The sequence below is a fragment of the Panthera onca genome, chromosome C1 (assembly GCF_046562875.1).
Source record: "Panthera onca isolate mPanOnc1 chromosome C1, mPanOnc1 haplotype 2, whole genome shotgun sequence".
NCBI classification, from domain to species: Eukaryota; Metazoa; Chordata; class Mammalia; order Carnivora; family Felidae; genus Panthera; species Panthera onca.
The window spans coordinates 171,736,701-171,763,631 of record NC_138346.1 but is presented as its reverse complement, the minus strand read 5'-3'; the positions used below and the strand labels follow the sequence as shown (position 1 = coordinate 171,763,631).

General features: G+C 41.2%; 1 protein-coding gene and 1 long non-coding RNA gene across 27 annotated transcripts in view; one reads left to right on the top strand and one right to left on the bottom strand.

The window, feature by feature from the left end:
- Nucleotides 1-1,971: 1,971 nt before the first annotated feature.
- NFIA (nuclear factor I A) overlaps nucleotides 1,972-26,931 on the top strand; it is a 370,701-nt gene continuing 345,741 nt past the window's right edge. For 18 of the 26 annotated variants that reach the window (XR_013557582.2, XR_013557572.2, XR_013557581.2 and 15 more), the window contains exons 1-2: nucleotides 6,707-7,333; nucleotides 12,772-13,303. Coding sequence is in view for 9 of the 26 variants with exons in the window: in XM_078451855.2 (XP_078307981.1) it covers nucleotides 7,307-7,333; nucleotides 12,772-13,303 (559 nt within the window). In the remaining 17 variants the exon portion in view is untranslated. Of the gene's footprint in view, nucleotides 2,093-6,705; nucleotides 7,334-12,771; nucleotides 13,304-26,931 lie in introns of those variants that run through there. The other 8 variants (XR_013557570.2, XM_078451850.2, XM_060622375.3 and 5 more) reach the window with 7 other exon arrangements.
- LOC132671515 (uncharacterized) lies at nucleotides 2,099-6,682 on the bottom strand. The gene is made up of 3 exons (XR_009607129.3): nucleotides 6,570-6,682; nucleotides 6,364-6,414; nucleotides 2,099-5,155 (listed from the first exon to the last, which is right to left on the bottom strand). It is a non-coding gene; the product is annotated as an uncharacterized LOC132671515 (long non-coding RNA).

Here is a 26,931-nt window from a genome sequence, read left to right as displayed (position 1 = left end):
ACAAACTGATCCCTCTTGTGCATTCGAAAGGCTCTTAGCTCCTGAAAAAACAATCCCCCATTCTCACGATAGATTGATGTTCTATTTTATAGGTGTTATATAACGATCTCAAGGTTACGCAGCCTAGCACCAGCTGTACTAGGCCTAGAAGGTTTTTGGTTAATTGTTTTTTGAAGCCACTGCATCCCATCAAATGTATTTCTAGAATGAAAGTAGTATGCCAAGTTGAAAACGACGCTGAGCAGAAGGGGTCAGGATTAAATGCCACAGACTTTCTGGAGCAAGAGAGTATCAGAAACTATAAGGGGCAGGCCAGCACAGCAAAGCTTGTCTCACACCAGCAGCGGCCACACAACCATACCTCTCAGTAATGCTGCATCAGTTAGCTAGTAGTACAGTGCGAGCCTGAAGCCAAACATGTGGCTCAAAACGAAATAGGAGGTTTCTCTAACCTCTAATTTAGCTGTGCAAGGTCCTGTTATTAATTAATAGGTATCTTCACCAAGGACAGTTAAGAAAATCAGACAACTGCCAGGTGGCTTCCTATTCCTCTGGACTTCTCATTGGATCATTTTTATCAAGTGAGCTAAGCACACATTTTCCTGTAACTCAGTTATTCAGCAAAACGTCCAAAGCTACTTAACTGACGCAAAGCAAACAAACGCAGTAGCCTGGTGGTGATGCTTTCCATTTAAAGGGACACTCCCTTCCTTTAGAGTTGTCTTCCGGGCACCAGCACTGCACCAGTGGCTAGTCTGTTGTTTGAAACAAACGCATAAAAGATTGACATTGAAATGGTCTTAAAGAGTCTGGGTTAATGAAATAAGATGAATCAGTGAGATGAAGGACTGAATGTTCCATAACTACTTTAACAGTCTCCTTCCCCTTCCCCCCCATTTCAAATGTCTAAACAGAGCCCTTCTCTCAGGGCGATAGGAGGCGGAGGGGGGGCGTCCAACTTTGTGGAATCCAGGTTTTGTAAGGATATTGACGAAGTGGATGCTTGGAAATTCAACTAGAATTTCACTGCATCTCCTCCTTTAAATGAACAAATTTATTCTTAAGGGAGCCCCCCTAGCAATTTTATGTTCAGTCATCTGCAGAGAACAGAGCCAGTCTTTTCCTTTTGGAACCTAGAGTAGAGGCTTTATTTCACTGCAAGTTCTCTGTGACATTTTGCACTCTCGTGATTTAATGCACCAAAGAGGATCTTTAACTCTTGGTCTACACCAGTGCAAATAAAGGTTAAATCTCTCACTAACCATCATGAACTAGCCTAATAACTCACGAGAGGCTACGGAAAAAGAAACCGAGAAAGCAGGTGTGCAGGCTTGATTAAAACGTGCAAAACCCGCACAACCGCAGGCAAATGTATTGTATCCTCGTAGATCCCTAGTACCGGCTGCGAGGTCCGCAATCAGGGGAACTTCCACAGCGCCAAAAACACGATCCTGCGAGCAGGGCCTAGTAACACAGGAGCTTTTCTTCCGAACGGTGTCCCGACCGGAGCTTGCGCTGAATGCCGGGGCTCCTATTGGCCACGCACCGTGGGGGAGGAGGAGACTGGCGGGGAGAGAGACTGGAGGAGGGGAGAAGGGGGCAAGGCCTTTTCCCTGCCCCCTCCCGGCCCCCTCCGCTGGCGGCAGCCGGCGCCTCGTGCGTGGTTACTATGCAAATTGCAGCGATTGCGGAAATAAACAAGGGGGTAGGGAGAGGAGAGAGGGACTGCGAATCGATTGCAACTTCTGCAAAGTCTCGTACAATCCAAAGCACACAAGGCAAAACCAGAGAGAATCTGAGAACCAGCCAGCCCGGGTTGGATCGCTATCAAAAGAGGAGAGAGAGACAGTGAGAGAGGCAGAGAGCGCGCATTGCAATTGCAAAAGCCTTCTGATTTGGAGTTAAAAAAAAAAAAAAAAAATCTCCAAGAAGCCTGCAATTGGCCCACAGCTTTAAAAAAAATCTCTTCCGGGTTTTCAACGGTTCCAAGTTTATTTAGATTTTTTTTAATGCAAAAAAAAGGGGGACAACAAATGAAGCAATTCGTCTGAACATTTTAAAGTTTCTCACGTACTCTTTTTACATTGCAATGGTACGTGGCACATCTTAAACTTTCTATTTTGCGTTTATACGATGTGTGTTTTATAAACAACAATAATGGTAGAATGATTTTGTTTAATGGCTAAGACTTTAAAATTTCTCTAGCTTGCGTATGCTTTTAAGTGATTGCTGGGTGAATGTCTATTGTGATGGTTTTGTTTTAAAGATGTAGCTTTGTGGATGGCTTTTTTCTTTTTTTTTTTTTTTTTTTGTGCTATGTACATCACAGATCGGGGTTCCTTCTTTTTTTTTTTTTTTTTTTTTCCCGAGATTTGAAAAAAATGCTGAGCTTGACAGATTTTTTTCCTCCTAGCGCTTGCTCGGTTCCAGAAAGGGGGAAAAAAATCCTGTTACGTGCTCTGTTCTGTAAAAAGACGTCTGGCCTCAGCAGTCAACCTAACTCGAAAAGAAATGTCTGGACCCGGCGAATAATTGACGATTCGATCCTCTAATCAATGGGACAACATGGGAGATTGACAAAAGCTTCAGCCAATCATGAGGAAGCTTGGGTGTACAATGAATGGTTCTCAGTAGCCAGAGGGGGCGGGGCAGAAAAGATCTGAAGTTCTCTGCGGCTCTGAAGGGGATGGTGTGGTTCAAGCTGTCAAAGCTACAAGGTCTTCCGGATTTAGCAAGCACAATAGGAAAGAGTTTTTGAGTTTAAAGGGAAAAAAAAAAACGGATTGGGGGATTTTTGCATGAATTGTAATGCTTTCTTAATTGCCTTTTGGAAAAAAGAAAAATTCTGCCAGAGAAATACTAACTTTGCATTAATAATTATTTTTAAATTCAGGGAAGTTGTTAACTGTTGTGAAGGGGGAGGTTCAGCTTTTAAAAAATGTGTAGCTTAGAAACTTGAACTACAGGACTGTATTGAGCTTTGGGAAGTAGTGTACTGAATACTCAGCATTACAACACTTCTCCCTCTGGTTATCTGAGAAGCTTTGGCTTTTCAAATACTTTGAAGGAAGAGGCAAGCCTCTCTTCTTGAACTGGAAACAACAGTTTTAAGGGGGAAGAGGATGTGTCACAGGTGGACTGACAGCTGTTTTATACATTTGAAAGGAAGGGGGGGAGAAGGACTGTTTCTTTCTCCACTTTTCTTGAATTCTGCTATTTAAATATATGGTCAGTGGCAAATAGGCTATTAGAACTAGCCAAGTTCACATTTGTTCTTGTTACCACAACAACCCCTGTGGAGGGTGTGTGTGGAAGATTGCTGACTTGCTAACTCTTCGTTGGAGTCTGGCCTCTTGGACAAGTCTTTGATACCAATCCAGTGGAAACCAACTGCAGTAACTTGCAGCTTGTCTTGGAGGCAGTAACTGGCAGCCTCTGACTAAAATACATCCATCTCTTCCTTCCCACTGAGCATTGTAGACACCTAATTCTGTTGGGAAATGAATGGAAAATAGTATGGGCTCTTTCCCATCTTTGGATTAAATTCCCATCGAGCTATTTCCCAAGGCTTTAGGCCTTCTAATCAAATCTGGTTTGGAAACCTGACGTTAAAATCCACTTGGACGCTCAGTTCACTGACATTATCCAATTTAGTATTATACGCATCTAAGAAAAATCTGCACGCAAGTGACCAGTGGGTCGAAAAACTAGAGGAGAAAAATATTGGAAAATGCTAGTGATAAAGTTGGTCTTGGTAAGAACTACAGAGTTAATGGCAGTGTCACTTATGTACCCCAATTTTATCTTCACTGCTTTGGGCATTAAAATCTAAATCATATTAATAAGATCTTCCTATCAAGTAACCTCCAAAATGAGAGGTATTTGAGATGTACATATAAGTGAAACCTTATTGACGTAATTTATATATCTAAGAGGATTTCACTAAAGCTGGCAAGGTAACATTTCTGCAAATAAAACACAGTAAATGCAAGGCTGGGCTCTGTGCCAGGAAGAATATGGATAGCAGAGAGCATGACAGGAGCCTCCTTTGCGCAAAGACAATCCCATTTCAAGGCAGCCTCCTAGCACTTGCAAAATAAATGATTGGAGCGGTTATTTCCAATAAGGGGTTTATCCTTCCTAACAATGGGTCATTTATATGATTGCAGTAAACTAGTTTTTGTACTTCACCTGTTTCCTACACTGTTTTCTCTACTATCCTTTCTTTCTTCTCTCCCCCCTCCATCCCTGCTCTCTCTCAAGTGTCCTAGTATCTTTGTGAACTCTGGACAAGGATTTACTTTTGCAACTTGGGAAGAGGGGAGAGAGTTGGAAATGTTTTTTACCCCCAGACTGCCCTTTGAGGAACATCTGTTTCTTTGTGTGTGTGTTTAAATTTATGCCTGTTGGAGAGAAAGTTACCAGAAGCCTTTCTGTAACTGTAACTCTTCTACTGTATTTTTCTCAGTCTTGTTTCCAAAGGCTGTAGTTGGAACTGTGCTTTGTAGTGTTTCCCCGCCTCCCCCCCCCCCCCCCCCATCCCGCGGGGGAGGGAGCGGGAGCTGGCGGAGATAGGAGAGAAAGCAGGAGCGGATGTGAAGGGCTTTGGTGCTGAACTTGGATCCAGCCCTTGCCTAGAGGGCGCAAACAATCGTCCCATATCCAAAAGTCTTACGAAGGGCGCCAAAAGTTACTTAAGATAATATTGCTAACCGCAGAAAGCTGGAAATCGCGGGCACATTCACTGCTGCAACAAAAGAAGTTTTTAAACTAGAAATATCAGCATTAAATTACTTTTCCCTATTTTTAAAAACCAGGGCGATGTGCCAGTCCTTTTTTTAAAAAAATCCTTTTCTTTTTCTTGAGATTCAGTTAAAACTAAGAATCTTTCTGGTTTTGGAAAGAGGCAGATGTGAAGTATATCTTTTAATACACCAAAAGAAAGATTTTAATCTGCTCTGGAAGAGAGCTTCCCAAGAGTACACACGGAACAATAACTTCTCACTGTGCCTCAGTTACATGTTGGGACCGTCAGCCAGAAACTTCTATCGAGGAAACTTGGAGCGAGTTGAAGTTATAGATCCCAGCAAAGGTTTCCGTGGCCAGGAAGGTTGTCTCTGTAACTCGGCTTAGCTTTTAGGACATTTCTCTTCTCCTGAAATCCAAGAGGAACCAAGGAAAAGCAGTTGTTTAATTGGGGAAAATGGGACTCTCTCATTAAAGATTTAAGTCATTATTTTCCCTCACCCCTTAATAAATAATTTGACAGATTTTCAAGGATATTTAGGAGCAGGGTGTGTGAAAATGATCTGAAGCATTCAGAAATTATTTTAGCAATAAAGTAATCGGAGAACAAGCATAAAATAATTTTAGACAGATGCAGAATATTTTAGAGGATTATATTTTGCTTTCTCCAGTAGCATGTTTCTTGCCCCTAACTTTAAAAAAGGGGGGGGGGGCGTGGAGGTGGGTGGTGTAGTCTGAATGAGGGTGGCCTTAGCACATTACTTCATCCCCACCTGCAGAGTGGGGGTTCCTACAGGACTGTCCTCTTTTCCGAGGCTCTCTCGCTATTTAACCTCTACCAAGGTGCAGATTCCTCTGTCTGTGTGCCAGTGTCTTTCAACCTGATCTTTCCTTTTGGAATTTTGAGAAGGATTCGCAAATGCAGCAGGCTGCAAAATAGAGTTAGGAAGAGGGGGAGGAAGAGATGGGATGGGGGGCAGGAGGAAGAAGGTATTTTTTTTCTTTTTTCTTTTTTTTTCCATGAGGGAGGAAAGCCTGGAGAGAAAATATGAGGTTAAAAAAACTGGAAAAGCAGGCTTATTGGCAACTTGCCAAACCCTAAAAACCACCCCCCTTTTCTGCCAAAACAATACTTTAGCAAACCTAGAATAATTGCAGGAAGCTCTTTTCCATTTTAAGAACGATTACCTGGGGGAGGGAAAAAGAGGGGATTCTTAAAAGGCACCCTTCCAGAGGTGTCCCAGGAACAGGAACGGTAATGATAGCCTGTGTCCAGTTCTGGGCACGCGTTTGTGGACCAGAATATCTCCCTTCCCTTAGGGGACATCCCTTTCCTTTTTTTTTTTTCTCCTAAAGAGAAAAAGATGTCACAGCTAAACCACTGTTGTTTCTGAACGTGATAGAACTTTTTCTATGGCGTCTGTGTTCAGACCCACCAGTTTCACAGTCCTGGGAGGGAGAACGCTCATTAATCTCCGCCTCTTTTTCTCCAGACAGCCCCCCCCCACCCCCCAAATCCGGTGACTCTTCTGTGTGAAATTATTCCCCACCACCCCCGCTTCTGAATGCCACAGGACTGAAGCTGCACAAAGTTTGCAGGATTTTGTGCATAATTACCTCTGCCGACGATCTATTCCCACAGAAAGCTTCGTTGGAGAGATTACAATGCTTTGAGCCGTACCGCATTTCAGAGGGGAAAAAAAAAAAAAAGTTACCTAGGAGGTCTGATTTTTTAAAAAATTTGCATACATGCAAATTTGCCCCCCCGGCCTTCTCCTCGGTTCTCTACGTGCCCACACAGTGAACCGGGAGCGCAGGGCAACCTGGCAAAGTTGTCCAAGTCCTCCACCGAGGTCCGCGAAGGTCTGCGGCGGGGCTTGGGGGATGGGGATGAGGAAAAGTAGTTTTGTTTGCTTAAGCACATCCTGTGGCAGCCTATAGCTGCCCGGGAGTACAGACTGTAACTGCTCCTCACTGCGTTACCCAGTAATGCGCTGAGCGGGGAAGCGGGGGCGGGGGGGGGCAGAGGGAGCGAGAGAGCCTGCGAGCGAGGGAGCGAGAGAGGGAGCGAGCGAGCGAGCGCGAGCGGCCGCGGAGGCTCGGGACCCGGCTGGCCGCGCGGCGCCGCAGCCGCCCCCTCCCCCACGCCCCCCCCCCCCCCCGGCGGCGGCGCGAGCGGGCGGCGGCTGTGCGGTGCGGTGCAGAGCGGAGGCGGAGGCGGGCGCGCGGGCAGCTCGCGGGCACCCGGCCGGGCGGGCGCGGGAGCGGGAAAGGGTGCGCTATGCCTTTAACGCCCGCGTACAGTAGACATGTATAGTGGAGTGTAGGGAAACTCTAGGCGGGGTTAAAGTTCAGCTCATGGAGCGGCAGTCGCGCTGGCTGGCTGGCTGCAGTTGAGCCGAGTTGGAAATGTGAACGCAAGAAGCAGGCTTGATTTTTTTTCTCCCCCCTTCTCTCTCTCTCTCTTCCTCTCTCCCTCTTTCTCCTTTCTCACCCGCACTCACGCACACCTCCAAACCGCACACCCAGACGCACACGCACACCCCACCGCCCGGCAGTTATGTATTCTCCGCTCTGTCTCACCCAGGTAAGCAGCTGTTTGGATGCGGCGGGATGGGGGGCGGGGGGCCGGGGTTGCGGGGGCAGACCTGGGGCTGGGCACGGGGTGCCGGGGACCGTCGCGCCGGCCGGGCCCGGGGAATGTGTGTTGGTGTGTGCCCGTGTCTGCGCGTGTTTCTGTGTGTATGTGCGCGTGTGCTCGTGGAGGGGGGGGGGGAGAAATACAGCTTTAAGAAAGTAACTTTGTTTCCATGCGGGTGCATTCCTCTTGCACGGCCATTTGTGTGGGCACATGGCTAATGGCGCCCTCTTATTAATGCGTTAATTAATATCGGGGCGATTGACTGCGGAACGGCGGTGTTTTCGGACGCCCCGCACGTGTTTCGGCGGGGTTGCAGCCCATGACACGCTGAAATCTGGACTCAGCGTTTCTGCAGCCGGCAGGCCGGTTTCTGTAGTTCCGCGGCGCCCGGGGAGGGGGCCGCCGACGGAGCCCACCGCACGCCCCGCACGCTCGGGGCAACCGAAACCCCCGGGTGCGGGAGAACTCGCGCCTCTGCGCCCACGGCCCGCGCGCGGAGCCCGCGCCGCGGCAGCCTCCCCAAACTCTTACTTTTGTTTATTGTTTGTCAGCCTTTGGGGTCCGGCCGCGGGAGGGACGCGGGCCGGCGTCCCGGGCCCCGGCCGGGACAGCGCCCCTCGGACGCGGGCGGGCGGGCGGGCGGCGGCGAGCCGGCCCCTGAGCTCGGCGGAGCGGGGCTGCGTGGACGCGCGTCCCCCAGCGCCGGCCGGGTGGAGCCTGCGTCCTCGCAGCTCGGCGCCCGCTCGCTTTCCCGAGTGAAAGTTTCGGTGCCGGGACGAGCCCACGCTGCGCAGGGCGGCGAGCGGCGGAGGCCGCGGGGCCGCGCGGGCTGGGGAGCGCCGGGCGGAGTTGGGCTCTGGGCCGCGAGCCCGAGCAGCAACCCGGGCCGGACGCGGCTCCCCCCCCCCCCCCCCCCCCCCCCGCCGCCTCCCGCCACCGCGCGACTCGGGCAGCTCCGCGCGCAGGACGGGGGCAACTTTTCCCCTCCGACTCTGCTGACTCTACTCGGAGCGTGGGTCTCTCTCGCCCCCCGCCCCTCCTTCCCATGCCCTCCCTTTTCATCCCTCTCTTGTCTGCACCACCCCTAGGCAAAATATTGCTACTTCACGGCTCCAAATCTGGACCCTTTTGAATATATTATTTATTTTCTTTGAGTAAAAGGCATGAAGTCAAAGTGATTTTGCGCTAAAAGCATTTTTTTTTTTTTTGGAAAAAAAGTGTGAGCTTTCATGCTGTTTTGGTACATTGCAATCTGACCATTAATCACCTACGTGAAGTTGTATGCTTCATATAAAATGTTTATTTACCACTCCCTTAAAAAACCTGCTACCACTTATTGCTTTCATTTAGCAGGAGATAACGGTTTAACCGGAATACTTGATGAAAGGCTAAAAAAGTGTCAATAATTTTTTTCTTTTCCTTTCTAGATTCTGGATTTATTTTTCATATGACATCCTTTCTTATTCCAATATCGAACAGTAATCATACCGGCTATTTGATCTCGGAAGACTCTTAAAAATGCATCTTTTATGTTGAAATGGTCTGTTTGGGATTTAGGCCTAGCCTTAGTAATGGGTAGCAGTTGCTTGTAGTTATTGTAAAAGTTTTTTATTTTTCCCTAGCAAACTTCCAAAGTTCCTATTTTGGGAACTGGTGGAATTAGGAAGGAAACTTTTCCAACCACTTCTGGCAAGGTTCACAATTGCATATGGATAAGATGCAAAGTGTCAGAGAATTTGAGTGAGTTATGACTTTAGTGAAAACGCTGAGTACGAAGCCTCAAGTTCTTGCTGGCCAAAGTTTGCCACCCAGAGAATGTGTAGACAATACCAGGGTGCTGCAAGAGTGGGGAATGACCTGAGCAGACCCATGAGCCTCTTCTCAAGTGAGCTCTCGAAAGATACATTTATATTTGGGGTTGGTGCATATGTGAGAATACCTGTGTCTCTGTGCAGGCCCAGGGCAGAGTCAGGTATTTGACAAAGCTGGATTCTCTTGGCTCATGAGCTATTATCACATTAAGAAAGTTTTGTTTTGTTTTGCTTTGTTTTTTAAACATATTTGGCAGTGTGATGGATACATTCACTAGGCCTTCTTCTGGAAACACCGCTAAAGGAAACAGTGTAACAGTTTGTGAAGCAAAGGTACACTAAATAGTGAATGAGAGCCATAGATTTTGAGGTCTTCTTTAAAAAATTGATTTACAGTTTTATTCAACTTGCTGGAACACCTACAAAGCTCTAGAGCCAGTTTTAGAAAGACAAACTTAGGTAGTTTATTGGTCATTAAAGAAAGTCCAGTCAGCACAGTGATCAAAGTACTCTAAATGAAAGAATGAACTCCATGTATGTGTGTGCAATTTTTAAAACTTTATGAAGAAAATGTCAGACATCTTATTTTAAACCATACAAGCATATAGTAACCATCCTTTACCTGGCCATGGAATGATATAACCCAGTAGAAATTTAAAGGTGAACCTTTAAAAAGTAGTTCCAGAAATATCAGCGCTCAGTGGTTCTTAAACTTGGCTTACTTACAAACAGATCAACGTTTAAGATGCTGATTCCAAGTCATATCGCTTTTGAAACAGGTTTTCAGGTTTGTTTTCATTGGTGGCCTCTGACTTTCTCACTGAGTACATATGTACCATATTCTTTATTTTCTCTTGACTGTTTTGGAATATTACATAGCGTATGGCAGTATGTGTAGCAACATGATTTGTAGGGGCATACTCTTTTTTCAAAATTAATTTATGCTGTGCCTCGACATTACCTACAAGTTAACGATAGTTTTCACTCTCGATGATCTAGAATATTTCTGATCGTGAGGTGAGAAAGATAACTAGCACTTTAATGGTAGTGGGAGTAAAGTTATACAAAATAGTGTACACTTTTATTGGTGCATTCTTGAAACCTTTGGGGAGTAATAAGTCGTAAATACTTTTGATGCAAAATTGGGGACTTAGATTATTCTTAACGATTAGTTGACATAGTTGGCCTCATTTAAGGGTTTTTATGATGAGATAGATAGGCATTTGGTTGGCAGGTAAGCAAAATCCTTTTGAACACGAATGAACGCAGCTCACAGTTCTGTGAGAAGCTTACTAGTAGGAGTCTCTTCCAACATTTAAATGCCATATCAGAATGCTTTTTGAAAAAATGTTTACTGTCGTTAATAAACCTTTTGAGTGAGATAACATTTCAACATAAATGTGGATTGTTTGGAGTGTAGTTATGCTTTGCTTTGTAAAATGGGGCTGAGATTTTAAAATGAAATCCTCCCTTTGGTGAAAGCTCACTTTGTAGTTAGGGCAGACTCCAGGAGTTCTTTGCATGATACCACAGAGCCTTGGTCCCTAGCATGTCCTGTGTATGTAAGAAAATCAGCCAATGTGAAGGACTGTTCCAAACCCCAGTTTTATGTATTTTAGAGCATTTCAAGGATGAGCTCAGAATTTAGTAATGTTTAAATGCTTTGCGGTTTGGTGTATACCTTATAAACCGTGACCTGAAAAATGCTCCCCCACCCCATTTCTGTCTTTTAAAGTATGGCAGTGAGAAAGATTCTCAGACATCAGAAATTAAAAAATGTTTATGGATAAAGGATAATCTAATTCTTGTATTTTTCTCTGTTTCCTCTCCACTTAAAGAATGCACATATGTTATAAAAGCTGACTTCTCTTTTGGATTTTTATTGAATAAAAGCAGTTTTCAAAGCTAAACTTGAAATGCAGAGCCTAGAATTGGTTCATAGAAGAAAAAGATAAATGTCAATTAGTGAAATGATTTATTATGTATTGCATTATTATGTACTTGCTTTAAAAATAGTCGTCTAGTGTTTACATGATTGATTATAATTTATAATGTTTTAACAGTCTTGGAAAATTGGCAAAATATTTTTCCAATTTTAACCTCTCCATTTACATTTGAACATTTAAAAAATTAATAATTTATAGTAATAATATTTTGGACATTACAGTTACTTGTGCCTCCAAAGTATATATTTAGATGGATATTACAAACTGAAAAAGAATGCATTTTATAATATTTGTCTGTTCTACACCCTTCTTTAAAAAGTCATCAAATATCTCTTTGGTTTTCTTATCCTCATTCATTTGAAAGTAAATAATTTATCTTTTGGGGGTTTGTGCGGTGGAGAGAAGTTATGTAAGATCAGTGTGGGTTGGTTAATCAAAAGTTAGATGTACTCAGAAAGCTTTGTGGAGGTTACTGTTTAATTTTTCTTTAATTTTGTATTTATATTTCCTAAGAAAACATCAAGTAAAAGAATCAAACATTTTCATAGGACAGTAAGAAAAATGTGAACATCTTAAATTGAATTTTATTTTCAAATTACTTGCATTTTAAGAGGCAACCGTACAGGGTTTTCCTGGAGTCTCGTAAACATTAAATGTACCAGCTTCTCTATTTCCTTGTGAGAAAAAGCCTGAAATATTATTTTCAAAAATTAAATAACGGTTCTCTTTTTTTAGGGACGATTATTCCTGAAGGCATTTCACGAAATTAACTGTATTTAGTTGCAACCGTGTTGTCACAATGACGCATTCTATTTACTATTTGGCATGTACGCTTTTCTTTGTTTTTCTCCCCCCTTTTCTTCCTTTTTGTTTCATTCCCACAGTATCAGCAAGTATGTCTTGGAAATAGATCTTTTATTTCAGCCTGAAGAATATCAAATTCATCTCTTCTTTTGTAGACGCCAAATTTTTCTAAGTTTTTGACTAAAAAAATCATACGCAACTGTAATACTTAAGAAGGAATTAAGATGTTACCAAAATGACTGAGAAACAGATTAGAGTCTACAGGCAATATTTTTAGAGGGAAAGTCTTTGTTTTCATTGATCGTGGAGATGATTTTTTGCTCCTAGACTTCCATAAACATTGACTGGCATCTAAATGTTTAGGATTTGCCAATCTGGCGGCCGAGCCCTGGCTGTACTACAAGTAGTGAGGTCAAGGCTGGAGCAAAATTAGATATGCCTTTCTTGAAATAGGGTTAAGATTATATATCGTTATAAGCATTTCAATAAACTTCACTTACTATCTAAAGGATTTGGGACCTAAGCCTGGCAATAGAACCTGGTGCACTTTGGTGAACATATCAAAACATTTTAAGATTTTTAGCAATTTTTTTTGCCGAGATTGTGAGAAATGATACTGATAGTTTTCTTTTTTCCCCCTCAGACTCCCTATAGGCATCCTCTGTATAATTTTGGTAAGGTAATGCTTGAGTCGACTTTCAAGTGAAATAAGCATGTTTTTTTTGTTGTTTTTTTTTTTTTTTTTTTAAATGACCATCTGAAGAAAAGTTGTTTCCTTTTGTCTCCATTGTAGTTATATTTTTGTTTTTGTTCATCTCTCTAGGATGAGTTTCATCCTTTCATTGAAGCACTTCTGCCCCACGTCCGAGCCTTCGCCTACACATGGTTCAACCTGCAGGCCCGAAAACGAAAATACTTCAAAAAACATGAAAAGCGTATGTCAAAAGAAGAAGAGAGAGCCGTGAAGGATGAGTTGCTAAGTGAAAAACCAGAGGTCAAGCAGAAGTGGGCATCTCGACTTCTGGCCAAGTTACGGAAAGATATCCGCCCCGAGTACCGAGAGGATTTTGTTCTTACAGTTACAGGGAAAAAGCCTCCATGTTGTGTTCTTTCCAACCCAGACCAGAAAGGCAAGATGCGAAGAATTGACTGCCTTCGCCAGGCAGATAAAGTCTGGAGGTTGGACCTCGTTATGGTGATTTTATTTAAAGGTATTCCGCTCGAAAGTACTGATGGTGAGCGCCTTGTAAAGTCCCCACAGTGCTCGAATCCAGGGCTCTGTGTGCAGCCCCATCACATAGGGGTTTCTGTTAAGGAACTCGATTTATATTTGGCATACTTTGTGCATGCAGCAGGTAAGTGCAATGGTGAGACGTTGTTCTGCTTTCTCGTGTGTTTCTTTTCTGCTGACCTCTGTATGTGCCGGGCCATTCGGGCCCGCTCCAAGTGGCAGGCCACATACATAGAGACAGGTGTGGTTGCAAAGGTGAACCAAAGTCAGAATAGCCAGAAGCCCCGGTGTCTGAGGGGGCATCTTCACTCAGGTGGAAAAGCATAGCTTTGAGAGGATTCTCCCCAAGTTCAGTTCTCTTGGCGAGTAGTGTTGTCAGAGGTGTTGGTAGTTCTGTGGTATGTTTAAACCATGTTTTTTGATGATGGGCGAGAGAAGCCTCATAACACCTTTCTCATAAAGGGGGTATTTTGAATGGCAGGTGATCTAGTTGAAAAGCACGGAGTTTGGTGGTGAGGCAGTATTTTTAGTTGCTTATCTTCTGGGAGTGTTTTTAACCTACTGGGGCCTCTTGGACCCCATGCTTATTAAGAAGATGTGGTAAGATTACTGTCAAATTGCTGATCATTTATGAAGGAAAAAGAATCACATTAATACGCAAACTTGAGTAGCTTTGTACTTAGGAATTCGCATTGTTGTCTAAGATAGCTGAAGGAAAAACAAACCAACTCTTTACGCAATTGATGGTAAGGTTAATCTTAAAAGTAACCAACCTGGGTAGTGCATGAATGTGCTGAGAAATTGATATTGATCATTGATGGAGTGAGTTGCTTTGATTGGTGATAAAATTCTTTATTGTTTCAAGGCTGTTTTCAAGGCATGTTTTACCTGTGTATGTTATACCATTCTAGAGTAGCATTCAGGATAAAACTACTGAAGGCTGACTGAAAGAATGCATTTTTACTTTGTTTCTTTTGCCTCGTTTTAGACAAAAGGTTCATTGTGTTATGTGAAAGCTCAGGTCTTGTGTAACTTGTTGACTTTTTATATGTACATATCGGTCTTGCTGGATTTTACCTTCATGGCAGTTACTTGAGCCAGATGAAAGAAAGAAGGTTGTGGAATCCTACCAGTAGGCTCTTTTGGGGTTCATATATTCATGTTTTTCTCCCCACAAAGAAGAGAGGTGTTACCTGTAAGATCAACACTGTACTGTTTTGCAGAATGTTTTTAATTCTAAAAATGCGAGCTATTTTTTAAAGTCAGCTGATAGCCTATTCTCTATTATTTTCCTCAATATATGTTTTAGAAAGAGAACTTTTGTTACCCATCTGTCCTTACATAAGAAACTGGAGAAATTAACTTTGCAAGCATGTCACATTATCATTTGCATTCTGTTGGCAGGGGATAGATGAGTATTTTAGAGGATGTGATCTGTAAGTGTTTCAAATATTTGGGTTTTGGAGAATGTGTACTTAATTGTAAGAAGCGCCTGTTGCTTTAGCCAGTTCTGGGTAGTGAAAATGAAAAGGCAGCACCTCTCCAATGACCTCCAGACAGGAACAAGTATCCTTTTCTTAATCCCCCTTTCACCCTATTGTTACTTTGTTCTCTCTATTGAAAAAGCAGAGTTAAATTTTTAAGAAATTTATTTGCGTACATAAGTGGAGATTCTGACAGGGAAAGGCAAGGTGCGGGAAAAAAAAAAAAAGGATGGGTGTTACAGGTGCTTTCAGGGAGCACCCTTTAAGATCTTGGGGTTAATCTTTTTGATATTTAGAAAAGTCAATCATTTATAAATTGTCGCCAGTGCTTTAATTGGCCAGCATAGAGAAACGAGGGTACCAACAGGTGACACACACCGTGGCTTGCGCTTCCTTACCAGGTACGTCGAGGTGAAGTACCAGTGACCTCTGTCGGGGTGAGAAGAAGAATCGTTCTCAGTGTGAGATACAAACGTTTCCCTTAGATTTAAAGAGCCGCAGGCTCTCCAGTGATTGCCATTACATGTGTTCTCCTTCGTTGTTGACCGTTTGTTCCTGTGCCGTTGCTGCAAATCCTTGAGCTCACCCGGTGGCTGGTTGTCTCAATACCTGAAGGATTATGTGGGTAACGTGACAGGTAGAAGGTTGCTTAGGAGAGTTAGCATCCCTATTGCTTATGAAAGATTTATTGACAGCAACGTGGATCAGACTACCTCTCGGTTTGGTTTTCCTGACGTATCCCAGAATCCCCTGTTAGGCCTGAATGGCAGCCAAGTGTTAGGCCATTGGCTTTCACGGAGTGCAGTAATGGCTGCTTCTCTGTGCACGCAACAGGACGGCTGCAGAAGAAAATATTAAGGGCCTTTTGTCTGACAATAGTTCAAATTTGATTTAAGAGATTTAGAGACCTGTTATTTGTGGACGGGAAGCTAGTTGCCAATACAAATACGAGGTAGATCGGTCAACTTACATACAACTGATTTGACAAGCATCTGTTATAATACTGAAGATTTGTAAACACTAAACAATGTTTTTACCTCCTTAAAAGTTTTGAGAACTTGCCAGTATTGGCAGGAGGCAGAGACTCTGAAGCGTGCTTCAAGAAACATGCCAAAACCATTGTGGCCTTTTCACCTTTAGTAAATTTTTTTTCCCACTCTCTCTTAAAATGTTGGATTTTTTTTCCTTCCAAAATGCCATTTCCCCCACTACATAGCTCCCAAAATAAGATTTTTTTTCCCTTTTAAAAACTTGTACAATAATTATTGCTTCAAGCCTCAGCCTTTTCATTGGTAGGAAGTTGAAATCTTAGAACACACGTATAAATACTGGAAGCTAGTGCAGAATCAATCATTCTTTAAAAGTGGAGGTGATTTCTCCTAAGACTGATTGAGATGCTAAAATACAATACATAAACCACCTTCCAATTTTTTTCCCCCTCTAAATCCAGTGGTGTTAGAACTGTCTGAATTTTGTGGCTGATAAACAGTAACAAGGGTAATGAAATTGGAGTGATTCCATAAGCCTGAGAATTTCATCTCGTTAAAAGTATAAAAGAGTAAAACCATTTTATGCCCTTAATTTGGTCTTTATTTGAGTTGTCCTTCCATATGTATCGTATGACAACTTGGAGATATTATGGAATTGTGGCAAATGGCTTTCTTTGTGGGCGTGTAACAGTAAAGCTAATTTATGACCAGTCTTTACCAGATGATCTGAATCAGAATCTACAATATACCCGGCACGTGGCAAGGTCACAATTTAAGTTGTTAAGGTCATAACCTTAGCCACCAGGCATTTGACCTTTTAGATAAAGTTAACCTTTGTTCATTAGTAGGCACTCAACCGAGAACTTTCTGGAGAGTTTTTTTTTTTTTTTTTTTTTTTTTTTTTTTTAACTGCGTCTGTATAACTTCTGGTAATGTAATCAGATTCTAGAAAGATTCTCAGTTGAGTTCGTTAAATTTTGTTGGGAGGTTCGACTTCTTAAGGACTCCTCTCTTAGATAGAGGTGAGTTGCTATATCTAAACTATAGAATGATAGTGTCACAATTTATTTTTGATAGCTATTACCTGCTGTGAGGTGGAATGAAAGCTCTGAGGCAGCCGTGTGGAGACATTTAAAAAGTAAAATTAAATAAATAGAATTATATTTAAATCAACTAAGTAAGGCCTTTGCTAATTTTCGAGCAGCATAAGGCCCAAAGCTAAATTGCAATAAGCATCTTCACTTTTTGCAGATGAGGAATTTCCTAACACTGGAAGTACTTTTAGTAGCCTTAAAATTTGCTTTGAAAGACTACTAAATGACCGAAATTTGTCAGGTAGTTACTGTAATTGTTGATTAGCCAGTGACAGAGCGAATTGAATTTGTCCCAGTGTCCTAACACGAGTAGTGTTAGTTTTAAGGTAGAAGGTGACCAATTTTGCACAGTACTGTTTTAGTACAGCAGCTACTGGCTGCTTCCATGCTGGCCCTGCTGCTCCCTTTGCTTAGTTTTGCTTGGACCAGGAATAGTAACGGTCCTGTCACTCACTGAAAGAGCTGTTTGCGGTGTGTCGGAAGTCTGGTACCTGTTCTGTAAACCTGTACGGCCAGTATTACTGATGACCACATTACTTGCACCATATTGCTCATTTAATCATGCTGTTGTGAATGCTCCCTTTAAATTATTTACATTCTGCCAGTTTTATTCTGATGTGCCACGTATTATTCCATATCAACAAAGGGAGAGATAGTCCCATTCAGGTGCATTTTAGTTTTATTTTGGCTTCATGATTGCCATTCCTTCATATAGTAATAGAGAAAGCCGTGATATGCAGATAGACCAGATGGTCATGTTGACAGATTGAGAATTCACTTCCTACTGCTTCAGAGCAGGTGTAAGATTGGGAGTGTCTGTGTATGAGCGTGTGTGTGCTTCGTGTACATGTGTGTGCACATTCAGGCTGCACACAGAGTGCTCTTTAGAGCACTGCAAATGATTTCTTTTTTTAAAAAGCTGTTACTTTAAATACACTGTAACTATATGTGTAAGGTTAGCAGAGCATATAGAATAAGGATTGTAAACATTTTTAAGTGACTAATGTTAGATTGTTATAGTTTATAATTTTATGCTGAATTAGTTACGGTAATTGCTTAATTTTTAGGTGACTTACTGCATTAGTTTGCATCAGTATTGCATATCTAAAATACGTTCAGTATATTTTGTTAGCAGGCATACATGCGTATGTGTGTATTTATGTTCAAGTTTAGGACGACGCATTATGTAATTACGCTTTTTCAGTACCTCAGTAAACTCCTTAGTAGAAGGGTGTGCAGCTAGTTTCTGGGATTTAGAATAATAAGCTGTATTCAGAAAAAGAGGGAGTAAGACTAATATACAGTGACGTTTAAAATTAAAAGAGTAAGTACCACCCTGTCTCAAACTCTAACCGTAATCTTAAGCTAAACTCAAGGTAGATTTTGTGGCTGACTGGTCCATTCCAAATTATTGGTATATGCACCGTTTTAGAAAATTTCATTTATTTTTTTGTCTTTTAATTCTTTAAAGGAAACAGCACCAACAGTCCACAAACTTGAGATAAATATGGCTTTTATGTCCTTCAATGTTTGCATAACTTGAGGGTAGTAACAATATCCTTTGTCTAGAATGTAGTGAAAAAGATGGAAATTCAAAGGCAGAGAGGGTATAGGAATAGGGAGGAAAGGTTGTTCAGAGTAAACTTATGAACGGAGGTCAGCTCATTTATGGCTAAGAGGTTTGAATGTTGGTAAGAAATTTCCCAATGCTGCTGGCTTAGATTTGCCTTGTCTTCTTTTCCACCCAGTGATGAATAGCATTAATTTAAACCTATTTAGGGCTAGTGTGGGAGAAACCACAGCCTTTGTTGTGGTCACTGCTGTACACAGTAGGACTGGGTGTTTCACTTGGTTAAGGCCTCAAGCTGCTTCCACAGGATGCAGAATGGCCTGTCAGTTTTTAAAAACTTGCACAGAAGCAGCAACCATTCTAATTGCTTGCAAATGTTAATATAGATTATTGAAAGCAATTCTGAGGCTAGAATAGAAGCAAAAACATGAAATACAGATTGAATTCCCTGAGAATGTCAAACACCAGTTTGTTACCATCTCAGCAATAATTTCCCCATCTTTATTTAGAGGTTAAATCTTGTTTTTAAATATATTATAAACTCTACATCCTTGCGAGGTGGGAGGTGTGGGGTAAGGGGAAGGAAGAAGTCAGGTGGAGGAGGAAGAGAATGAATGAACTGGCATGCTTTGTGAAGAAACACAAAACTGAATTTGATCGCAAATGGAGATGCTCTCAAAGTGTTTTGGTTTAAGTAGTGACTGTAAAAGGATCCCAAGCACCTAGGTATCAAGTGGAGAATTTTATAATCCGTCCCCCTGCGTGCGTGTTTTGGCACCATTTGTTTCAGACTCAGAGAGTGTTTGGGGCTTTCGGAGTTCCTATTCAAAATTTTAGAAAAGAAAAGTTTTGCGAAAATTCTTTTTATCTTTTGAAGGGTCCCATAAGGGACACTGTGACATGCATAAACTTGGGAAAGGGACTGTTGAGATGTTTACGATTATTACCATCTTGCTTTTTAAAGTGATAACTTACAGTGTTATCAAAATTTTGGCTGTTGTGTAGGCAACTGTAAGATACAGATTATTGATCTAAACTTTAGACTCCCTCTGAACTTAGCAGAATTGTCTAGCTGCTGCCAAGACAGAAACAACTTTTACCCTAGGTCTTTCCCAGAATATTAGCAAATGACACTTCATGTGTCCTTACGATCATTTCACAGTGTCAAAGTATATTTTCTCTGATAACAGCACTAGCCCTCCTATGAATATTCTAGTTAAATAAACATGGCTTGTGAGGCAGGGAAAGAAGTCCGCAGTTGACAAATTGTGACAACCACGTGGAGAGGATATTTTGGCCGTTCTGTTTGCAAAAACAACTAAATAAGACAAAATTAAGAGACAAAAGTTCTCTTTTTCTTGATACGTACCTTGGCCTGTGTTGGTCTTCCTTAAAGCATAATATATTGCTAATCCCAAACCTAGAAATGATCAGGGCAATGATAATAGCTAGAGATTGAAGTAGAAAAGCTTCAGTGTTCTTTGAGACCTTTAAACTTACTTCTCTTCATGTCTTTCACACGCTTTCCTAGTGGTAAATATTTTGGACCTAGATCAATTGAAAGTAAAGAAAAGGACATGGGGGAAGAAAGGAAGGCAGGAAGGTGAACTTTTATTGAGTTGTCTGTTTTGCGGCAAGCATTTTCCTGAGTTTTGCCATACATGGTAGTTTTCTTTTTTTTCTCTCTCTCTCTCTCTTCCTTTCTTATTCTTTTCTTAAAAAATTCATGGCAATATTGTAAATAAATATGTGTTCTTCATTTGTGCAGGCAAAAATAAAGTTTCAGAGTGTCCAAGTGACATGTGTATAGTAAGATTGAAACCGAGGCCTTCTGATTCCAAACCCACTTCTCTTTCACTTACAGTTAAGATCCACTCTGTATCCCTCTCTCTTATCCTGTCGTGTGGGGGTTGGGTGTCATTTAAATGGTATCTCACACCTACCTTGAATCAGAGGGAAAGAAAAAAGTCAAAATCCAGACCCTTCCCATGGAGACGTTTTAACTGTGGAGTCCAGTTCTGAGGCACAGAATGAGTCCATACTTGGCTAAGAGAGGGAGAAAATGTTCTTATGCTTTTGTCAGTGTTGGGGTCCAAAGTCTGGAGTGACTTGTTCTTTCTTGTTTTTAGAATGTTGAAGTTCAGGGGGGTGGGAGGGAGTGGAGGGTGGGGGATGGGTATTGAGGAGGGCACCTTTTGGGATGAGCACTGGGTGTTGTATGGAAACCAATTTGACAATAAATTTCATATATTGGAAAAAAAAAAAGAATGTTGAAGTTCAGTGAATACAAGCACTATAACAGGTTTAAGATCCCCTCCCCCCCCTTTTTCTAAGATAGATGAATTGGTTCTAGGTGTTTTGGGAAGCCACTGAGAATTAAAGCAAGCATTAGTTTAAAAATTAGAATTGCACGTAATATTTTACGAGGTAAAATTTGTACATATTTTCTTATGTGCACAAAAGGTATATTTCTAACTTCTCTTCATGATTAGATAAAAAAATTTAAATTTACATTACTCTAAACAGATCCTTTGATTACGGCCTCGTGTATCATTATTTAAAAAAAAGCAAACATTGAGTTTTATTTGTTAAAATTGTTTTTTAATATTAAAGAGAAAGAAAAAATGAAAATAGGAACAAGGTTCATCTTACTGCCCTTAAATGACTGATTAATTGATGGATATATTTAATACCCTTATTTTCATATCTTTAAACTTAAGCAAGATTAATTCTTAATGACCTCAGTGTAAAAATTCAAAGCCCCATTCAACATGAATTTTCTAATTGTAAATAGAAAAAAAGACCAGTAATTATAATTTATACTACATTCATTATATGTCTATTAATTCTTCTAGGGTTTATTTAAAAAATAAGCTGCTGAACTGAATTTATATTGAATAAAATAGAAATGTAGCTTTCTTTTTAAGTTGCTTTTTTAGAAATGCTAATAAATTAAAAGTTAGGGTTGTTCGGAGTCACTGTCAGTTATGCCAGAAAGAGAAAACTGAAGTGCATGAGTAAAAGTATAAATTGGAAACAAGAGGATTGGAATAAAAAAATAGGACTCACACCCCATTGTCCCATACTGCATCCCTTTTGATGTCTCTGATGAGTGTTTATGGTGGTCCCAATAACCTATGAGTTTCCAGACCAAATAGTTTTCAGAGCATATATATTCAGATAAATATTTTAATGGCTATTTTCGTAGGTTAAAAATGTGAGGTGAAACAAAAGTAACAATAAGACGTATCTTTAAAAACGAATACAATTTCAAAATTTGTATGTATGTCTGTTTAGCATCTGCCATTGTCAGGCTGTTGTCTTTGTTGCTATGGTTTGGGTGATTTTATTTCCTTTTGTAATTTTGCCAGCCCATGATTGGATAGTGCAACATGTTCATGCTGTTGGGGAAGATGTATCTGTGGTGAGTTTTATAGCTTGATCTGAGTGGTAATTCTTGGTATGGAAAGCTATTTATTTGTCAGTGGATAATAGGAACTTGTGCTACTATATCAATTATTTAATTTTCAAAATTAGGGACATATTATTTACTACGGGGAACTCAGAACTGTCTCTGCTGTTATGTGCCTGCCTCTTCCCCTATTGGAAGCATCTCGAATTCTGCGTATTTTAATCTTAAAGGGATTATTTAATTTTAAACTCCTACATGCAGTGAATATTCTACATGCAGGATCCCATCATTGTCACTTTCAAATATTCCATTGCCTTTCAAAGGAGCTGACATTACAAGTCCTTAGGTTGACAAATTCTCATCAACTTTTGTGAAAAATTTGGCTGCAGAAGGAGTAAAGTCAAAAGAGGGCCATAGACAGATGGATTTCAGTGTTTAGATGACATCAAGCCCTTCTCCGTGGCATTTTTAAACATTCCAAATGAGTGAGGAATGGAGATGCTTAAAGAGCTCACTATAGAATGAGTAATTAAGATACTATGTATCTGCATGTAAACCTTTGTAAGCATCCTATTCAACAGAGCTGTATGGGCTCAGACACCATGGCAGATTAGCAGTGAAAATCATAAATATCTTTTATGCTGAACACAATTTGTAAATAGTATTAGATATTAAAGATGTTGATGGAAACCAACGTAGATCTGAGAACATAATTTTAGCATTAAGTAATTGGGAGTTAAAGATGAGTGGGTTACAAACGCTTAAGGTCAAGCAAGGGTTCTGGATAAGAATTTGGCAAAAGCCGCTCGGTATCTTTGTGTGACCATAGCAAGATTTTCGCACGGACGCATATTGTATAAAAAGTTAGTAGGTTACTAGCGTCTCTGATTCATTTAGTTGGCTTTTCCTCCCCTTCTTTTAAATGGTGGAGGTTCTCTTTTTGGAGAGTAGTTTCAAGTAACTTCTGAGAATGAAGTCTTTGTAACTTGATGCTGCTCAACAGCATAACTATTGTTGTATGTTCCTGTCAGGGAAAGATAGTCATTGCAGTACTTTTATTGTATGGGCTCTTAGTATGTGACAAGGACTTTTATTAAGAATTCTTTCTTTTTTTTTTTTTTTTTTTTTTTTTTTTTCCTGTTAGATGTACTTTTGGAAGTCCCTCCTCCTCCCTACCCAGTCAAGAATTACAGAGGTTTTAAATAACAATCAAATGATTTTTAAAATTACTTTCTTGGTGCATTCACTGTATGGACAAAAGTCTTATTTTCAAGAAAGGTTCTGGAATTCGTGTGCTTTTAGATTTTCCGTAAAATAAAGTGGGAGAAGTAATTAACAGAAAAGTGCCATCTCATCGGGGCCAGGATGTATACAGTTCTTTGGAGAATGAGGATATGACAGCCTGAAATGTTAGGGTTGAAGAACTAATTGTTCTAAAGATATTTGCTCCTCATCTCAGAAAAGACGGCAAACATGCAAAATGGATAAATGTAATCCTTTGTACTTTTACCACCTACATTTTTAAACTACAGTGACTCTGATTTCTCTAGAAAGGTCAGAGGTTTCAGACAGAAAGCTTTGTAATTCTTCAAAGAGAGACATTTTCAATTTTGCTGTATAAAGACTGATTATACACAGCTTTTTTACTTTATTTACAGTTGAGCCTCAGAGGTTCTGGGGTGGGGGCAATGCTGAATCCGTGAAGACGTGTCATGAGACAGCAGAAGTGGATGGAAACAGATAGATTGGGGAGGAGCACAGATTCCCACTTAGAGATGCACATTTTTGGGCCTTTATTACCAATCGCCTTGTTTAAAAGTGAAGACAGGGGGCGCCTGGGTGGCTCAGTCGGTTAAGCGTCGGACTTCAGCTCAGGTCACGATCTCGCGGTCCGCGGGTTCGAGCCCCGCGTTGGGCTCTGGGCTGATGGCTCAGAGCCTGGAGCCTGCTTCCGATTCTGTGTCTCCCTCTCTCTCTGACCCTCCCCCGTTCATGCTCTGTCTCTCTCTGTCTCAAAAATAAATAAATGTTAAAAAAAAAAAAATTAAAAAAAAAAATAAATAAAAGTGAAGACAGGACAGTGCCTTTTGCTCTGTACACAGAGCGTTCTGTGATACACTCTAAATATTTTGGGCATCTCCAGGAATTTACATATCTGGGTGCCTTTTCTTAGGGTTGGCTTTGTTGGTTTTTCTAAATTGTGGACACGGGCTTCTCTGGTCTTATGTGGGTTTCTTTGTTTCTATTTTGTTTTCCTTTTGGACCTCTCCAAGTTTGGGAGAATTGTTCATGATGGGTGGCGGGGGTGAGCAGAGATGGTAGTTGACTTCTGTTGTGGGTTACTCCCATTATTCGGGGAAACAGAGGCTCGGAGAGTGTTAGTAACTCACTCAGGGTTTTGCCAAGAGTAAGTGGCGAAACCAGGATTAAAGCCAGATCCATCAGAACCCAGACTTGTGTGGTTAACCTCTATAATATTTAAATTGGCTTTTCATATATATTATTTTATTAGCTTTTCACATAAACCTTAAATTTAGGTAGGGGAGCTTTTTGTTATAATTACCTTTCTGCAGATGAAGACGCAGAGAGGCTGAGTAACATCTCCATGGTATGATGGTTAGTTAGTGGTTAGGGCTTTTTATCTCCAGGGTGTTCCCCAAGATATCAGGCTCTCTGAGCTCCACCCCTGAATTTATGGATGGGGTAAAAGTTTTCACTGGAAGTATGTAACAGTGCTGAAAGCCATGGTTTTCTCTGAAGCTGAAAAAATAGTGAGCGACTAGACCTTTTTCTGGTTTGTTAATAGATTTCAGCGTTTCAAACCTTGAAGGAAGCGGTCTTCATTTTACAAGGTGAAGACACTAAGTGCATGCATCCCAGGAGCTCCGAAGATTAGAACATTCTTGTGTGAATTGGAGTACCACTGTGGCCTGTTGTTCCCACAGGCTCTTTGGTTGGTGTTGGCATAGAAAATCTACCTCAGTTGCCTTCGTTGACAGATTCTACCACGTCACTGGCAACTTGACTCAGGAAACATATTTTGAGCGCTTGCTACCTGTTAGGCACCGTGCTAGATGCCAAGGATACAAAACTGAAGAAAATACTATGAGATGAGCTGATGCCATCTCGGGTGAAATTGATCCAGAAACTAAGATTTCAAAGCTTTTGATGTTTTTGAAGTAGGATCCTTACAAACTAATAGCCCATAGGAAGCTTTTTTTTTTTTTAATTAAAAAAATTTTTTTTAATGTTTATTTATTTTTGAGACAGAGGGAGAGAGAGCACGAGTTGGGGAGGGGCAGAGAGAGAGAGGGAGACACAGAATCTGAAACAGGCTCCAGGCTCTGAGCTGTCAGCACAGAGCCCGACGCAGGGCTCGAACCCACGAACCGCGAGATCATGACCTGAGCCGAAGTCGGACGCTTAACCGACGGAGCTACCCAGGCGCCCCTTGTTTAAATTTTTTAATGTTTATTTTCAAGACAGAGAGACACAGAGCATGAGTGGGAGGATGGGCAGAGAGAGCGAGGCACACAATCCAAAGCAGGCTCCAGGCTCCGAGCCCAGTGCGGGGCTCGAACTCACAAACTGTGAGATCATGACCTGAGCTGAAGTCGGACACTTAACCGACTGAGCCACCCAGGCACCCCATGGAAGTTTTAAACATTTGCAGAACCAGCTGTTGCTGTTGCCTTCTTACTGTACCATTGGTACATGTTGAGGAATTCTCTCATTTGATGATACTTCTACTACGTTGTTAAATTTTCAGTTTTCTTATGTCAGAACTATCTATGGAAGTGGAAAGAAAACCCAAGCAGATACAGGACCGGGCACAGGTGTTTTTTATTACTTAATAGTTCACTGTGGCATGTTGGTGCACAAAAAAGTTCTATTTCTTTTTTAGAGGCCATCCTTCTTGTAATGCCGAAGGATAAAACAGAGTTATAGGAAAACTAAACAGCAGGAGAATGAGGGAGTGACAAACAGAAAGGAAGGGAAGGCCTTGGAGAGCAAGCCATGGTGAATTCATTTGGCAGTTGGTGGTAGTTCCTAAAACACAGCCAAGTCTCAGTATTATAGCCACTTAAATTCTCTGTTTTCCTCTATCTCTGAAGAAAGTTAGCAATCTTGAGACTTTTACACTGAAGTGGATTTTAAGTTGTCCGAGGTCTCAAGCTGCTTTGCCTTTCTTTCTCCTGTGAAAAGAAAACAGATATGGATTGCATTCAGACAGAAAGCACAGAAGAGGTCCTATATGTGCGAGTGTGTGTTAGTGTGTTAATGGGACAGCTGTGAGGGTCTTCTGGGAAAGTGTGTACAGATGGTGATAGGAAGGAGAACTATCGCATGTCTGATAAATGAAACACAAATAACGACCCAAAAATCTGGTGGTCCCAAACAGTGGATATTGGAGTTTTTTGTGGTTTTTTTCTTTTTTCTTTTTCTTTTTTTTTTTTGATTCTCTGTTCTATCTGCTTATTGTTTAATCTGAAAGTGAGATCTGTTTGCCCAGCCAATGCTAAGTGTGCTTTTCTTTATATAGAGTGCAGAACAAATGATTTGTTCTGTAATTATTTTCAAAAGGCAGAAAATCTGTGTGTAACATTGAGAATGGCATGGGATTGTCATAGAAACTCACTCTGAACACTGTAAATAAAAATGGTTGGGGATTAGTCACAGTACCATGTGGGACATCATGAAACTGAAGACAGATTTCTTTGTTTTACAGGCGGTAAGAGAAGTGAGGCAAACTTGATAGAGTTCATGGGATGTTAGCAGTTCATTTCCTCCAGGGAGAACCATGTTGTCTTCAGATTAAATAAGCCACCTGGATACAGACTTTAGAATTTACCTGATGCTTTTAGCAACAGCTGATGTTCCCTTTATTCTAAGAGTGTTTTATCTCCAGATAATGGAAGTTTAACAAGTTTGAAAATCTCTGTTTTTGCTAACTCATCTTCAGACTCTCCCCCCTTCACTTCCCCTATACCTTCTTTCCTTGTAATCTTGAATAGCATTTTTACAGTTCTGGCCTTATTCTGGTTTCTTTCACGTGATATGAGTAAAGCTGAACACATTAACCCTAAGCAGACTTCATTAATGTAGTATATTTTAAATCCTATATATTCAGATTAGAATTATGACTCTGCAGTATAATACCCTTTTCTGTTTTTAAATCTGTTATTTAGGAGGAAGTTGTTTC